Genomic DNA, 17,176 nt, shown 5'->3' with positions numbered 1-17,176 from the left:
AGCATATAAATCATTCTACTGTAAATACCCAAATTACAAAAGACCTATGCAGGAAGCTACTTTGTACCCAGTGAAAAAAATGATAAAGAGAAGTAGGGATAGAATATATATGTATATATATATATATGTATATATACATATATATATCTACACATATACATATGTGTATGTATATATATGTATATACATATGTGTATGTATACATACACATATCTATATATATATAGACAGATATGTATATATATATACATACATACATATCTCTCTATATAGATAGATATGTATGTGTGTTTTGTGTTTGTTTACATATTTGTGTCTAATGGTAGTCATCTCTAGGGAGGAGGAAGGGAAAAAGGAAAACAAATACATGACAATTTTATTATATTTATAAAAGAATAACAAATTGTATATAATAGATTTGCAGTTTTGTGTGCAATCAGTTTTAATTTTACTTTCATATGGAAATGTTTGTATTATTTCACACATTAATATTAAATAAATAAAGCTAAAAAAGAATGGGTAAGGTTTTTAACAGGCAGAAATATCATGTTTCTGTGGAGGTAACACTTGCTTTGCACTCAAATGAGTCCAAAATTTGCTTTGCTTCATAGTTCAGTCACCTGAACTATGGGACCTTGGGCAAACCGCATTGTTTCTGAATCTTAGTTTTAATAAAAAATGAAAATGAAGTGCTAGATGACCTCAAAGGTCCCTTCAAACTCTAAGTCTACAATCTATGTTTTGTGATCCCATAATAGATGGGCATAGCAGGATAAGGAGATAAAGAGGAGTATGTGGAGGATGAAAGTGCTTTCCATTCAAAAGTATTGAGAAGCTTATAATTCATTTTGCCTATCAATAGGGAAGCCTATAAGATTTCTGAGCAGGAAAGTGATACTGCACAATAAGCATATGATTTTGGCAGTAATGTGCAGAGAGACTGAATTATGTTATAGTGTCCTAAGAATCAATCTAGCTTCCTGATTCTCAGAGCTGTCAGTCAGAATCTCAGTTGACCCTGAATTGCATAAAAACAGAATTACAGATTATTAATTATAGCACTCAACTGCCTACTTGTCCTGACCTTCCTCAGTCTTCCCTATTGTAGTTCTGTAATCCCAATAGCATAGTCCATGGGATGTGATTTTCTAGTTCCCTAGTCTTGTTTATTTTGGTAGTTCAAGAGGTAACCATATCCCATGAAGTATTTTGACAGGTTGCTATGCTTTACTAGTCCTTTCCTTTCAAGTCTTTGAAAAAAAGCACTGAACAACACCTCTTTTCATTTTTCCCACGGTCTTTTATTCTGCTTTTTTCTTTAATTGGACTTTGTTTCAGATCAGAAAGAATCTAGGAAAGGTCCCACATAGAAATGGGAATAGAGATGAAAAGAAAACTCGTGTTTCTCAACTCTCAAAACCCCAAGGAGTGTGAGTTGAATAGTGACTCAGAGCAAATGATTTCCTCCCCTAGATTCTGTTCTTTTTTTGTGGTTCACTAGAACTTTCTGCTTTTCCTTTCTGCATCTGTCATATCTTAGGGACAATAAAGGTTATAGTTGACAAAAATCTGATTAAAAGAGACATCGTATAGTTCGAGGAGGAAAAAAGTAAATACATTTTAATAAATAATGAAATATAACAAATTATTATGAATAAAATTTAAATAAATAAATACAAGGGAAAAAGAGCAGTAGAGAGCTAGTTTCCCTGCCGAAAGAGATTTCTGATTCAGTAAATAGCTGGGAGTTCCATTGATTATATGTTGATACTTTGTCATTTAGTGAGGTCCTGAAATAAATACTGATGATTCTTTGTGAGTTCATCTCAGCGAAAGGGATGAATTGCTCAGAATCTTAGTCTCAAGCTGTGGCAGCTGATAGCAAAGTAGATAAAGTGTTAGACCAGGAGTCAGTAAGATCTGGGTTTAAATTTGAGCTCAGACACTTACATTGTGACTCTAGGTAAGTAATTTAACTAATGTCTCCCGCAGTTTCCTCAACTGTAGGGGATAATAATAGTATCTGCCTCCCAGGGTTGTTGTGATAATCAGATGAGATAATGTTTGTAAAATACCTGACATATTTAATAAATACTTATTTCCTTCTTTCTGAAACCAAAGAAGATAAGGGAAGTTAATTTTATAGTGTATTGCATAATAGCATTGGATATCAACATTCCATTTCAATTATCACAACTCATTTCTCTTTCTCCATTCTTTCAAACACTTAGAACATAGCTCAAGAATATGGAACTGAAAAACAATTCTGTAGTGTCTGAGTTCATCTTGCTAGGACTGACCAAATCTCAGAACCTCCAAATTTTCTTCTTCCTGGGATTTTCTCTGGTATATATTGGAATTGTATTAGGAAACCTGCTCATCTTGATTACTGTGACCTTTGACTCCCGTCTTCACACCCCGATGTATTTCCTGCTGGCAAACCTCTCCTTAATTGACATGATCTTGGGCTCCTTTGCTACTCCAAAGATGATCGTGGACTTTCTCAGAGAACACAAGACTATCTCCTGGTGGGGATGTTTCTCCCAGATGTTCTTTATGCATATTTTTGGTGGGAGTGAAATGATGTTGCTTGTTGCCATGGCAATTGATAGATATGTTGCCATATGTAAACCCCTCCACTACATGACTATTATGAACCATCGGGTGCTTCTGGGACTGGTATTAACCTCTTATACAGTTGGTTTTGTGCATTCATCAAGTCAGATGGCTTTTATGTTGAATTTGCCCTTTTGTGGACCCAATACAGTGGACAGCTTCTTCTGTGACCTTCCCTTGGTCATCAAACTTGCCTGTAGAGACACTTATGTGCTACAGCTCTTGGTAATTGCTGATAGTGGGCTCCTGTCCCTCATCTGTTTCATCCTTTTACTCTTGTCTTACACAATCATAATCTATTCTGTTCGCCACCGAGCCTCTGATGGGTCTTCCAAGGCTCTCTCCACTCTGTCAGCTCATATTACAGTGGTAACTTTATTCTTTGCACCATGTGTCTTCATCTACGTGTGGCCTTTCAGTAGATATTCTGTTGATAAGATACTTTCTGTGTTTTATACGATTTTCACACCCCTACTGAATCCCATTATCTATACACTCAGGAACCAAGAAGTAAAATCAGCCGTTAAGAGAATACGGAATCGACGCATAAATTCCAAGCACAACTTGCAGTTGAGAGTTCTGAAGAACTTTCTCCTCCCTGACATTTAAAAGGAATACAATTTGGCAAAAGAACTCTTTTGGTGGAAGTTCTTTCTCATTGGAATGACATTGAAAGGCTCTTCTAATGAACTGAGTATTAAAGGAGCTATATTTCTTTTTGTAATGTCTAAAAATATTTCTTTCTGTCAAAGTATATTAGTCTGTATGATGCCCAGTGATGAAGTTCTGATATTCCTACTAGGTCTATTATTGGTAATATGCTCTATATTGAAGTGAGATGAGATGTGTGTGTGTGTGTGTGTGTGTGTGTGTGAGAGAGAGAGAGAGAGAGAGAGAGAGAGAGAGAGAGAGAGAGAGAGAGAGAGAGAGAGAGAGAGAGACAGAGAGAGACAGAGAGAGACAGAGAAAGAGAGAGACAGAGAGACAGAGAGACAAAGAGAGAAAGACACACAGACAGAGACAGGGAGAAAGAACGTGTGTGTGTGTGTGTGTGTGTGTGTGTGTGTGTGTCTGTCTGTCTGTGTATTGCCAGAAACAATAACTTGAAGTCATTTACTTCTTAAAGTCTTTATCCATGAAAACGACTCCAGAGCATTGGTAGCCAGTTTCAGAGTATCATTTCTCCTGAGTTTCTCAGGACGTTTTTCCTGCCCTGAGGGACTATCCTTGCAGGGGCAATGTCCTCCAGGAATGTATCCAGAAATTATCCGAAGTATTTATTATTCTACCTGATAAAGACTTAGCTCTAGCACTGATGATGTCTTTGTGATAAGATGTGAATTTCACGTCATTTCCTGAGCTGTCCCACTGGCACCACGCTGAAGATTTTTGATTGACTCACCACCAGATTATAGACCTGGGCTACCCCTTGAAGAAAGCCTTTAAAAGGGACAGATAAAGGAGAATCAGAGCTGGGAAGCTAGACAAATTGAAGCTGGCTAGACAAACATTGAATCAGTTCCTTAAAGGGAAGGTTATGTCTCCACATGACTCCTCTAGGAATATATTAGTACCATGGAAGGTATGTGCCTGATGAAAGTGTCCAAGAATAAGAATTTCTAGATCATGCTAAGTTCCTGAACTAAGTCTCCTAAATCCATCAAAATAGTTTCAATGCCAACTTGGATGGATCCAAGAAGCAGAGAGGAATAGTGTCATGATGTGGAAAAACAATAAAATAAAACCTTGTCCTCTGCCAGTACATTGTAGGCCTGAAAGAATTGGGATTAACCCCCTAGAGCAGGGGTCCTTAAACTTATTTTTGCATCACAGATCGATTAAACAGACAGGTGAAGCCTACGTACCCCCTTTCAGAATAATATTTTGTTTCCTAATTATTATCATTATTGCTTACATTTACGTAGTGCTTACATGTGTCAGGCATTGTGCCAAGCACTTCACAAATATTTTATTTCAGGCTCAAAATAAAACTACGATGTAAGTACTATTATCACACCCTTTCCTAGAATCACACAGCTAGTAAGTACCTGAAGCTGAATTTGAACCCAGTTCTTACTGATTCTTGACCCTTTGCTCCTTATAATGTGCCTCATAATTAAAAGAAATGTTAATTTCAGTTAGAAATTAGTGAAAATAAAGTTTTATTTTTCGCATTCAAGTTCTAGCTAGTCATGACCCAGCCCCTCCACACCCCAGGTTAAAATTCCCTGTTCTGGTGGGTTTCTCCATTTTATCCTGCTTAAGAGGGGAAGAGGAGGTAAGCATAATGTAAGTCTGGATGAATGTATAGGTTCCTGGGACATAGGGCTCCCTAGGAAGTTGAAATTGTCTATGGAGGATTGCTTGGCTTTCTAGGTGTCTTAGATGTTTTCTCCTTGAATGGAGTGCTCAAATCTAGAGTAGAACAAGTCAGGAAGAATACATAGGTCCCTGGGGCATATATTGCTCAGTAAAGAGGGAGGAAAAAATATATTGACCCTTTATAGGCTTTCTTTGTTCCGTCCCTTTGTTAGTACCTTTTGAAATTATTTTCCGTATAGACTATGTCTCTAATGTTTATGTACAATCTTTACACTTATGTGTATGTTGTATCTATATCTATGTCTACATCTGCCTATGTCTGTCCGTCTATGTCTCCATCTCCATCCTCATCCATATTGAGATCCATATTGAGATCCATATATCACCTGTATCTATTTCCACGTCTATTTCTAAATCTATCCATATCTATCTGCATCTACATCTGTATATCTCTATAAAACTGTGATTTGTCTCCACTTCTATATTTTTATATCTCTCTGTAATTATGTTGTTTCTATATATATTTCTATATAATCTTATATGTGAGTTTTCATACCATCTGCCACATTTGATTTCCCTGAGGGAAATGACTGTATTTTCATTTTCCATTGTATCTCCAATTTTTGCACAGTGCCTAGCACATAGTATATACTTAATGATGCTTGTTGCCTCACTGGCTGATATTAAGCTGGCATCCCCATGGCTGTGGAAGGCATTTCCTCTCTACCTCCACTTCTCACAGCTGATAAAATATTCTTCCTAAAGTGTGGGATTAATCATGTCACTTCTCTGCTCGGATATCTTCATAGTCTCCTTATTATCTCTGGGACCAAGTGCAAATTCCTCAAGTTGGCAAAAAGCCCTTTGCAAACTGTCTCCAGCCTACTTTTGCAGATGTGTTTCATATTCCACCTCAGTTTACTCTGCTGTGGTTGTGGTTTGTTATCATCTTTCATTTTTAGGGAGCTTGGCTGATAGCTGGACCTTTGATTTCATGCTTCAAGTCTCAGTTAAAATACCACCTTTTATATTATATCTTTCCTGTGTTTCCAAGTAATAGTGACCCCCAAAGACCTTATATTTATTTTGTGCATGTGTATATTTGATCTATATTTATTTCTCTGTGCACATGTTATATCTTATAACAGAATATAAATACTTCAAAAGTGGGAATTGTAAAATTTTGTCTTAACAATCCCAGTACCTAACATGTCATAGACACCAGACAAATGTTTGTTCATTCATTCACTGATTCATTGTGAATTTCTGTAAGTAACTTAATGCCCCCAGCCCTCAGACTCCTCATATATGAAAAAAGAGGAAGGAGTAAAATGATCATCCCTTCTAGGCATATCTCTAGGATAGTATAATTCTTTATTAAAAAGCAATTTATCTGCTTGTTTTTAATTTTCAGCGTTCACTTCTATGAGATTTTGAGTTCTAGATATTCTCCTCCTTCTTGTGCATCCTCCCCAGTTCAGCATGCAAACTGATATAAGCTATACATATGCAGTCATATTAAACATATTTCCACATTAGTCATGTTATGAAGAAGAATTCGAACCATGAGAAAGGGGAAAGAGAGAGAGAGAGAGAGAGAGAGAGAGAGAGAGAGAGAGAGAGAGAGAGAGAGAATAGTATGCTTCAATATGCATTCAGACACCATAGTTCTCTGGATATATATTGCATTTTCCATCTTGGGTCTTTTGGAATTTTCTTAATCTTTGCATTGCTGAGAATAGTTGTCTATCAAAGTTGATCACTGCACAATGTTTCTCTTACTGCGTATAATGTTCTCCTGTTTCTCCTCAGTTCACTTAGTATTAGTTCATGTAAGCCTTTCCAAGTTTTCTGAAGTCCACCTGCTCATCACTTCTTATGGAACAGTAGTATTCCATAGAATTTATATACCACAACTTGTTGAGCCATTCCCCAATTTATGGGCATCCTCTCAATTTCCAATTTTTGGCTATCACAAAAAGAGCTGCTTTAAGTATTTTTGCACATATGCATCTTTTTCTGATTTTTATGATGTCTTTGAGATATAGATCTAGAAGTTGCATTGCTGGGTTAAAAGGCATATACAGTTTTATAACATGTTGACCATAGATACTATAATACTTTTTGTTGAGGGGTCAACAATCACTTTAATCAAGCACATATATCATTCACTTAGTGCAGGAGGAAAAGTCAGCATGCTGAATTTCAGAGAAAATACAGAGAAATGAAGATCAACAGATAGTGATTCCAGCTTCCTGATCATAAGCAATACTTACATAACACCTGAAGAGACAGATGCCACTGCCTGACCATACATGCAGAGTTACCAGAGAGAGAAACACTAACATTTGGGTTATGAGAGCCAGGGAGCTCCTTAGTGGTTTCCCTGAGTCTCATCTAGCACACAAATCTTATTCTAAAAACTAAGTGCCTGATATTATAATTCTTAAAAAAAAAGATAATGCTTAAAGTGACATAAATTGTACAAACAGAATATCTTCATTTTTATATGACTTTTCTGTTGCCTGTGTCATATTTCATCAGCTATACAGTTATATCAAGCAATAAGATATAAATTTTGAAGTTTTCCTCTGGGTAAGCCATGGAATTATTCTACAGTCATGATATGGCATACATCATGGAATGGCATAAGTGTTTATTCTCGCCCAAACAAAATGTTTTGTTTTGGTTGCTTTTCTATCCCCACCCAGAACAATCTGAAAACTGATTATTCATTATTGCACAGCTGGGGTTGACATGACACAGATAGAGATATGGAGAAAGTTACACTACAAAACTGCCAAAACATTTCATTTTCTAGCTCCTATCAATAACAGATGAAGGTGTTCTGGGTCTTTACTGTGTGCCTCACATGGCAAAGAACATTGGACCCTGAATAGATTTGCATTAAATGTTAGAACAATGAGTACATCATGACACATCATATTCACCTATTGCTTTTGTGATCTTTTAACAATTTCTAAGTCCAGGGGGAACAGAATGAAAGGAGGAGGAAAGAGAAAGCCTGGGCAGAGCTGAGAAGATTGTTGGAAATGAGCAGGGCAGAGACTGGGAAAAGTAAGTATGACAGCCAGGATACATGAACAGGAGTGAAACTTGTGCCTTTTTCTACTGTGCATTTTGTTGCATTACAAGGGAACAAGATTCACACTCAGTTTAAGTCTGATCTCTGTTCTAAGGACTTTCATCAAGTGGTTATGAGCTGTAAGTTATCACTGAGCCAAATGTCAGGGAGCATCTTTGGGATTTACTATTGGAAAGTAATAAAGGACTTTCGGAAGAAAGGTTTCTTTTGCTTTTCTTTCTTTTTGTAAAGTGATGGTTCCTTATTAAATATTTTATTTTTCTCAATTACATGTAAAAAGAATTTAACACTTTTTTCAAATTTTGAGGTCCAAATTCTCTCTGTTTTCTTTCCCCCTTTCAGAAGGCAAGCAATTTAACATAGATTATACATGTGTGGTCATGTAAACACATGTAAGTGATTTTGTGAAATAAAAAACAGACTAAAACAGGAAAAATAGAGAAAGCAAAGAAAACGTATCTGTCTAAATTCAGGCTCTATCAAGTCTTTTTACTTTTTGCAGATGGACAGTACCTTTCATCATAAGTGCTGCAGAATTGTATTGGATCATTGTATTGCAGAGAATAGCTAATTTATTCATAATAGATCATCACACAATATTGTTGGTACTGTGTGCAATGTTTTCCTGGTTCTGTTCATTTTACTTGCATTAGGTCATGTAAATCTTTCGATATTTTTCTACAGTCCCTCTGTACTACACTCTACTCTGCTCAAGGAGGTAGCCCAAGCCTATCATAATTCAATATGATACCAATAGGACACCTTAGGAAATGATACGATGCCACATTTTAGGATGGATATTGACAAGCTAAAGTATATACCAATGTACGTGTCCAGGAAGCTAAGAGGACCATATAGTATGAAGGGAATTGGTTCATTGTGAAGAAAATGAGAATTAAGGAAATTATGATTGCTATCTTCAAATACCAAAAATAGGGGCACCTAGGTGATGCAGTGGATAGAGCACTGACACTGGAGTCAGTATGATCTGAGTTAAAATATAGCCTTAGACACTAACTGTATGATTCTGGGCAAGTTACTTTACCCCAATTGCATCAAATAAGAAAAAAAGTTGATAAAAGATGAATTTGACTTACACTGCTTACTCCAAGATAACAGTATAACTAGAAGCAATGGGTGCCAATTGCAGATTCAACGTAAGAGGGAGAGAAGGCAAATAAAAAACAAAACAAAATGAATGAACAAAATACCTTCCTAACAGACAAGAGTTATTCAAACATTACCCTGAGATTCATTAAGAAATAGTGGATTATTCGAGGGTGGAGCCAAGACGGCTGAGTGAGAGCAACTACTCACCTAAGCTCTTAGACAAACCTCTTCAGATACCTCTAAAAAGAGAATGCGAAGGGATTTGGGGATGGCAGAATCCAATAGAAGAAAGATTGTGGCAGATTCACAGCCCAGGACAGACCGGAAGGTCGACGGGAAGGATCTGTTCTGCGGGGCTGGAGGAACACACAGTGCACAGTGCACAGGCTGTACCAGCGTGTCCCCACTATACCACGGCCTAAATGTGCTTACTGTTACAAAGAGCCCCAACCAATTTAGGGACCAAATCCTGTTAATTCTATTGCCACAAAATCGCCTACATTTGTTTCCTTCGTTCCATTTACATATCACCACTCTAGATTAGAGTATCATTACCTTTCACTTGGACAATTTTGATAGCCTTCTATTTGTCCTTTTTGTTACCATTCTTTCCTTTCTTCATCACGTCTTTGATAAAAACAGTGTATCAGTAAGTACTCCAACATATGCATGGGGCTTGCTGTCACAGGTACTTTGATCTGCTTCTCTAAAAGGAAAGGTAACTTTTGAGAGGTTAGCAGTCACTCTTGTCAAGCACACATATCATTCAGTTAATTCATGGGAAAAGTGAGCACCAGGAACCTTGGAAAAATACAGAGAAACGAAGGATCAACAGATATAGCTTCTTCTATCTGACCATAATCTATACATACATCACAACTGAAAAGACAGGTACCAGAGAGGGAATGACAAATATCTGGATTTTCCAAGTCAGGGGGGCTCCTTAGCCGCTTCCCACGTTCCTCCCCCAACCAAACACTTCCAGTCTGTAATCCCCCAAATAAAACTGCACCCCAGAGTCCTTATAAAAGTTTTAGAGTCAGAGGGCATCACATACCTTGAGACCTAGTTCCTCATTAACAAAAGGTGTGGGTGGACCTTCCTACAAATTTTCCCAGGTCCAACAATGGGTGGGAAAGATTCTCCTTAATCACATTATTCAAAGGCCCTTTTAGTAAAACAAAAAGAGCAAAAGATCCTACTTTGCTTGTCCTTACATTCCACTCTTCAAGGATCCTTAGCCTTACAATCTAAATGGTTCCAGTTCAATTTTTCACTCCCTTTCCTCTCATTTCACCAAGATAAGCACACAGACCATTCTCCACTTCTGCAGGGTCAATATGAAGACAGTTTTCTGTTTGGGTTCCAGGGCTCCTTTTCAAATTCTTGCTGCTCTGGCCTGGTTTTTGAATAAAATGCACTTTCAGGGCTTTCACTCCTCTAGAATAGTTCAGACTCAGGGTAATCCACCCAAGCCCCAGCTGTGACCACCCACACCTCCCAGGGCTCCACAGAATCATTGCCACCACAACTGGGAAACAATAGATAATCATCCCAGTCACCATATTTTCCATTTAATTTATGCAGATCCCATCCTTGTCACTATAATGTTATCAGTAAGCACCCCAATATACACAGGGGATCTTGTTATCACAGGTTCTTTGATCTACTTCTTTTAAAGGAAAGACAACTTTTGAGGGGTTAAAAATCACTCTAATCAAGCACATTCTGTTAGTTCATGGGAAAAAGTGAGCCCCCTAAACTTCAGAGAAAACACAGAGAAATTAAAGATCAATTGACATGGCTTCCTCTGTCCGACCATAATAAATACATACACCACAATTCAACAGACAGGTCTGTCTGACCACAGGTACCAGAGGGGGAAGCACCAACATCTGAGTTTTCCAAGCCAGAGGAGAAGGGGCTCCTTAACTGTTTCCCTCAGTCCTCACATGGCCAAACAAACACTTCCCACCTGTAAGTCTCAAGTCAAACCGCACCTCAGAGACTTTATATACTTTTTAGAACCATGGGGCATCACATCACTTGAGAACCAGTTCGTCACTAACAAAGATGTGGACCTCCCTACAAATCTTCCCAGTCCCAACAATGGATGAGAAAGATACTCCTTAATTACATTATTCAGAGGCATTTTTAGTAAAACAAAAATCAGTAAAAGATTCTACTTTGGTTTCCCTTACAAATAGCCAGAGAAATGTTCCTAAATCATAGAATTGACCCTATAATTTTCTGCCTCAAAACCTTCAATGGTGCCTTACTAGCTGTAGGATAAAATACATGCCCTTTAGCCTAATATTTGGCACTCTTATATTTTACCACTTTATTATCTTCCTTTTTCTTTTCCCCTTACTTTCCCTCTCCTTTCCTCTTCTCCTCTTCCTTTCTTTTCCCTTCCTTTCCTTTATCTTGCTCAGTAACAGGGAACACAGATATGAACCTCCATTAGTAACAGTAGCTTTATTTCACATTGCTTTCTTTCATATGTACCAGCCAAACTTGACTACTGAATGTTCCCTGAACTACTTCCCACTTTCATGACTTTACAAAGTCAATCCTCAGCCATGAATGCACTTTCTCATAATGTTCACTTGCTCAAAGTCTTCTCTTCTTGGACAACAGATTTAAAAATCTAAAGTCTGAGAAAAAAATGGAGTGAAAACTTAGTCATATGTCACTTCCTTATTAAAGTTTACTTTCATCCAATGATGCTGCAATTACAGCTGGAAAGGACCTTAGATATTGATAATGTTTAATATAAAATTTTGGAATAATCTCTTTGTTCTCTCTGAAGTAAACTCAGAGAATGCCTCTTCCTATGTCAGCAAAAGCTAGCCAAAGCTGACTCTGCATTCCTTGGAGACCTTTAACCTATGACATATCTTGAATAATGGGTCTTTCCTTTGTATCTTATTATCTATAGACACATACTATGTTATGACATATCTTGAATAATGGTAAAGAAAATATAGACATCTTAGGTCATAATTTCTATTGAACATTGTTTGCCCCTTCCTGTGTCAGTTATCTGTTTAGGGCAGGAAGCCTGCCACTCACTAGTGGTGGGATTTCCTTCCTTGTCACCGAGACATATGTTTACCCAGCTTGGAATCTCAACATTTGATTGACATTACTTTGTTAATTGTCTTGTCTTACTAAATTTATGATTTGTTCAACTAGGAGAGTTCCTTTCTCACGGCAAAATGTATATAAGCCAGAAGATTTCTGCACTGGGTAGCCAGAACATTTCTGGCTCCATAATGCATTATGTTACCGTTGTCTTTAATAGGGAATTGATCAATTAATTAATTAAATCATAAAATGTATACATTTAGCCATGTTGCCTTTTCTTAACAAAGTTTTCAGGTCAACAATATCATTGAGTCCAATGAGTCCAACATCCTCATTTCACAGGTGAGAAAACCAAGGCTGAAATACTAAGTGCTTTGACCAGAAACACAAAGCTCATAAAAGTCTGAGGCAGGTTTTGAACTCAGATCTTCCTAATTTTAAAACCAGGATTCTATCTACTGTACCCACCTAGACACCTATAGCTTCTAGTGTCATCACCCTGATCAAATTTTTCTTCAGCATTTACTCTGGCTCATTCCTTTTCCCTTATACTAACTACCTTTGTATTGTATATAATTCCTGTCCTCCAATACGATACCAGTGGAGACACAATGATATTTAACAAATAAAAGCATCATATTCTTGTTGTCTGGCAAATTTATTATTTTGTTATTCAGCCATTCCAGTTGTGTCTGATCCTTCATGATCCCATTTGTGGTTCTCTTGACAAAGACACTGGACTGCTTTGCTATTCTCCATTTCATTTTACAGATGAACAAACTGAAGTGAAGAGGGTTTAGCTAATGTAACACATGTAGTAAGCATTTGAGGCCAGATTTGAACTCTAGTCCTGAAAATCTACCCAGTATGCTATTTGGTCCTAAATAAGTATTTTCCAAATTTTATTAATGAAAGAATGAGACTTTATTTTTTTCAAATTTATTAAATCATTTGTTTTCAGTTTTCAACAATCACTTCAACAAGTTTTAAATTCTCTCCCCTTTCCTTCTCCTTCCCTCCCCAAGATGATATGGAATCTTATATGTGCTCTACATGTACATTCTTATTAAACACATTTTCACATTAGTCATGCTGCATAGAATTAAAATGTATGGGAGAAAGCCTGAGTAAAACTAAACAAAATCAAACATATCAAAAGAGAAAATGGGAAGCTTCAGGTATGTAAGCAGAGAATGCAGTAACTAGACTTGATGATTTTCTATAACCACAAAGGATCTGTGATTTCTTCAGTCTCAGGGTCTCCTTGTGTGAGAACTCCCTTCAACAGTACAGCTTGAAACTCATCTATGACTCATAGCTGGTTGTTGTGTTTGTCCTTGTTCTCGAAGAGGACCATGATATCAAGGTGATGACATGACTTGCAATTGACTTTGATTTGAGTGAGGGAAGGCTGGGTTAAGTCACCAACCTCACTTTCTTCTCCTGAGTCATCTGGATCCAGTGCCCTGATATTCATTAGGGAAGCTGGAGATGGCCCAGGATGCAATGTGAGACTTTGGCCCTTTCAGGCAAAGGTACTAAAGCATTCTCAATATGAGTGAGATACACCCATTCAATGAATAGGCTTCTTTAAATAGTTGCTCAAGGTATGGCCCCTTTAATAAAAATATTTGATTGGGCAAGGAAAATCCTCAGGGTTCCTGGGTAATCCATGACTCATAGCTAGGCAACAGGGAGCTGCCTGAGGCATTGCAAGGCTAAATGAGTTGCCTGAGATGACACAGTCAATGTCAGAGGTGAGACGTGAGACTGTCTCCCTGACTAGATATAGCATTCTCTTCACTACCTTCCATAGCCCATCTTAGTTATATATGAAGAGGAAAGGATTTAGGTAAATGAATCTTGTTACACTATAACTGGTTCTATCTCCTGGCTAGATTCATTTGTATCATTTGCTGGGGAATTGGAAAGCTATTGTGTGAATGGCATAATTTGGTTTATGGAATTTTATGCCGCTTATAGTAGTCTGGAGAAAGTGACAACTCAGAATCCTTTAATCATTACTTCAAACAGTGAAGTTTAGCTGTTCCATTTCTGATCTGCTCTAAGATGTACCAGAAATGCTTTGGAAATAAAATCATGAAGGGGGTAGTTGAATAATCAGGCAGGCATTGTGGAGAAGAAAAGGAAATGCATCTTAGTCATATTAAATTTTAGGGGGCCACAGGTGGTCAATCAGAGATGTTCTGAAGAGTAAAGAGGCCATTTGCTAAACACTTCTTAAAGAGGACTATTCACTGAATGGGCATTACCTCCCTCTGAGTACCTAAATAGGCCTTAGCCTAAAGAGGTCAAGGCCTTCCTTTGCAGCCTGGGCCATCACCATTCATCCTGATGAATATTGGGTCACTGAATCCAGATGACTCAGGAGGAGACAGTGAGACTGGTGACCTTGCAGAGACCTCTCTCACTTTAAACAAAGTTAAGTGCAAATCATGTCATCATTTCTCTGATTTCGTGGTCTTCTTAGACAACAAAGGACAAAGGGGACAGAGCCAAAATGATGAAATAACAACACACACTTTCTAGTGTGCTGACCACAAGACAATCCAAGCCAAATACCTGTAAAAAATGGCTCTAAACAAATTCTGGAGCTGTAGACCCCACAGAACGATGGAATGAAACAAATCTTCAGCCGAGTAGAGCCTGGAAGTCTGCCAGGAAGAATCTATCACACTTTTCAGGGTGCAGTCCAGTATGGGCCACACTGGCACAGACAAGACCTGAGCAGGTCTTGAGGCAACTGAATCTCTTGCACCTGTGGAAGTTTCCAGACTAAATGGTTTAACAAATTGAATCCTATAAAAGACATAGAGTAGCAATGAATTTGATATGATGGCCTTTAATGAATGATGAATGAAAGCCATCATTAGACACAACCAGTGGTTATAATACAAGAGCGCTGGACCTGGAGTCAAGAAGACCTTAATTTAAATATGGCCTTAGACTTTTACCAGTTACATGACCCTGGATGAATCACTTCAGTTTCTTCATCTATAAAATAATCACAATAATAGCACCTTTCTTCCAGGATTGTTTTGGGCCTCAAATGAAATATTTGTAAAACGATTTACAAATTTGAATGTGCTATGTAAATTATTATTATTCATTACTATTGATAATATCATTGTAATATAGTGATGAGTGTATCAAATTGAAATATGAGAATCTGGGTTCAAATTCCAGTTCTGTCACTTTCCTATCTGAGGAGACAAATCACTTACTCTCTCTGGGATTCAGTCTCCTCATTGTAAAATAAAGGAGTTTCTCACATACCCTGCAGCTCTGAATCCAAGATCCTAAAGTTGCAATTGGAGGCTCCTCCCTCTCCTTGATTATTGGATCATTGCTCTCTCATGCCAGGATGGCAAAGAAACAGATGCTCCTGACATTGAGACAAAATACTTAATGAACATATTATCTAATTTGATTCTCACATCAATTCTACGAAGTAGGTGTTATTATTATCCTCAATACACAGATGGGGAAAGTGAGACTGAGAGTGTAAGAGAGTTGTGCAGGGACACAGAGTACTTATAGCAGGTTTGGAACTCAGGTCTTCCTGACTCCAGATTCTATGCTATATTCATTGTACTATCAAACTGCTGAACCTCAATGCTATGTAACATACATAGTGAGAAGGACAAGTCTTCAAAAATATCTTGAATTTCAATAGTATCTTTTCTCCAATACACTTAAGCCAAAGATATTATAAATGAAATAAATACGAAAGCATTTATTAAGTACCGAGCACTGTGTTAAGCAATGAGGGTGCAAGCAGAAAACAGAGACAGTTCCTATTCTCAAAAAACTCACATTTTACTCAGGAGAGATAACATTTAAGGGAGGAAGGGTTGTTGTAGCTTCATAGCACACGGGAAGACCTTCTGCCAAAAAGACTCCAAGTGAAGCAGCAAGTCAAATGGAAATACTCCATGGACCTTGAAGTGCAATGTAAATGGACCCTAACCAATGACTGCTGGCAACAGAGTAGTGAGTTCAAGGCTAGAGTGGAGTGGGCTCTGGGTTGCATCTGGCAAAAGTAAGATTTTGGGGGAAATGTATCAGCATTCAGCTGAGACTAAGCAACTAGTACATAAAATGGGCAATGCAAGGGGTGAGACTCAATATCATTTGAGTTACGTCTAAAATGGGACTTAAAAATGGATTGGTAGTTCAAACAATTTTGATATTTAATTTGAAGATTTCCATATTCATAACATCATGATGTGAACTAGAGGGGGGAAAAATCCACGAGTCCTGCTGGCAGAAGAACAAAATTTAGGAGTTGTTGACTAGCTGTGTAACCTTGGGCAATTTATTTAATGTGTCAGTCTCCTGTGTCCTAATGTCTTTAGTCTCCTTCCCTACCTCATCAAGTTCTCATGAGAATTCAATGAAACTATCTAGTTAGAAGTGTTTTCTAAGTTTTAAAGTACTATACAAATATGTGATAATGAGAGCTATTATTGTTGTCAGTATTAAAGGAGAGGACTGGAAATTCTGATACTGCCACTTACTGGAGTCATCTTGTGGAGAACTTAATGACACAGGAATCTGGTGATAGTTATATAGCTACAGTCTTTATGCCACTTTACAAAATGAATCAATATCACATAAAGAGCTTTAGAATTTGCACAGACTAGACTATCAATGAAGGCTTCAAAGGAAAAAAAATATTATTTGGATAATAACAATTATTTCAATTATCCATATAGTTACATCTATGTAGACAGTTACCATCAGAAAAAAAATTTTCCTGTTGTTGCCCTGGGAACAAGAATTTAATTTATCATTGGCAAGTTACACCAAAATAGAACAACTTATTATTCCCCAGTCTCTAAAACTGATCAATCATCTTAGGCTTATTAATTTAATTTCTTTGAAAACTATGTATATATTGTAAAGTTC

The 17,176-nt window shown here is 37.4% G+C and overlaps 1 protein-coding gene across 1 annotated transcript; it reads left to right on the top strand.

Annotated features, from left to right (window-relative positions):
- The first annotated feature begins 2,244 nt into the window (after positions 1-2,244).
- OR4K13 (olfactory receptor family 4 subfamily K member 13) lies at positions 2,245-3,225 on the top strand. The gene has a single exon (XM_072625120.1). The coding sequence runs from the start codon at positions 2,248-2,250 to the stop codon at positions 3,223-3,225; it is 978 nt and encodes a 325-aa protein (XP_072481221.1). The 5' UTR covers positions 2,245-2,247.
- The last annotated feature ends 13,951 nt before the right edge of the window (positions 3,226-17,176 follow it).

Source organism: Notamacropus eugenii, chromosome 7 (assembly GCF_028372415.1).
Source record: "Notamacropus eugenii isolate mMacEug1 chromosome 7, mMacEug1.pri_v2, whole genome shotgun sequence".
NCBI classification, from domain to species: domain Eukaryota; kingdom Metazoa; phylum Chordata; class Mammalia; order Diprotodontia; family Macropodidae; genus Notamacropus; species Notamacropus eugenii.
The sequence above is the reverse complement of the archived record's forward strand: the minus strand, read 5'-3'. Positions and strand labels throughout refer to the sequence as shown.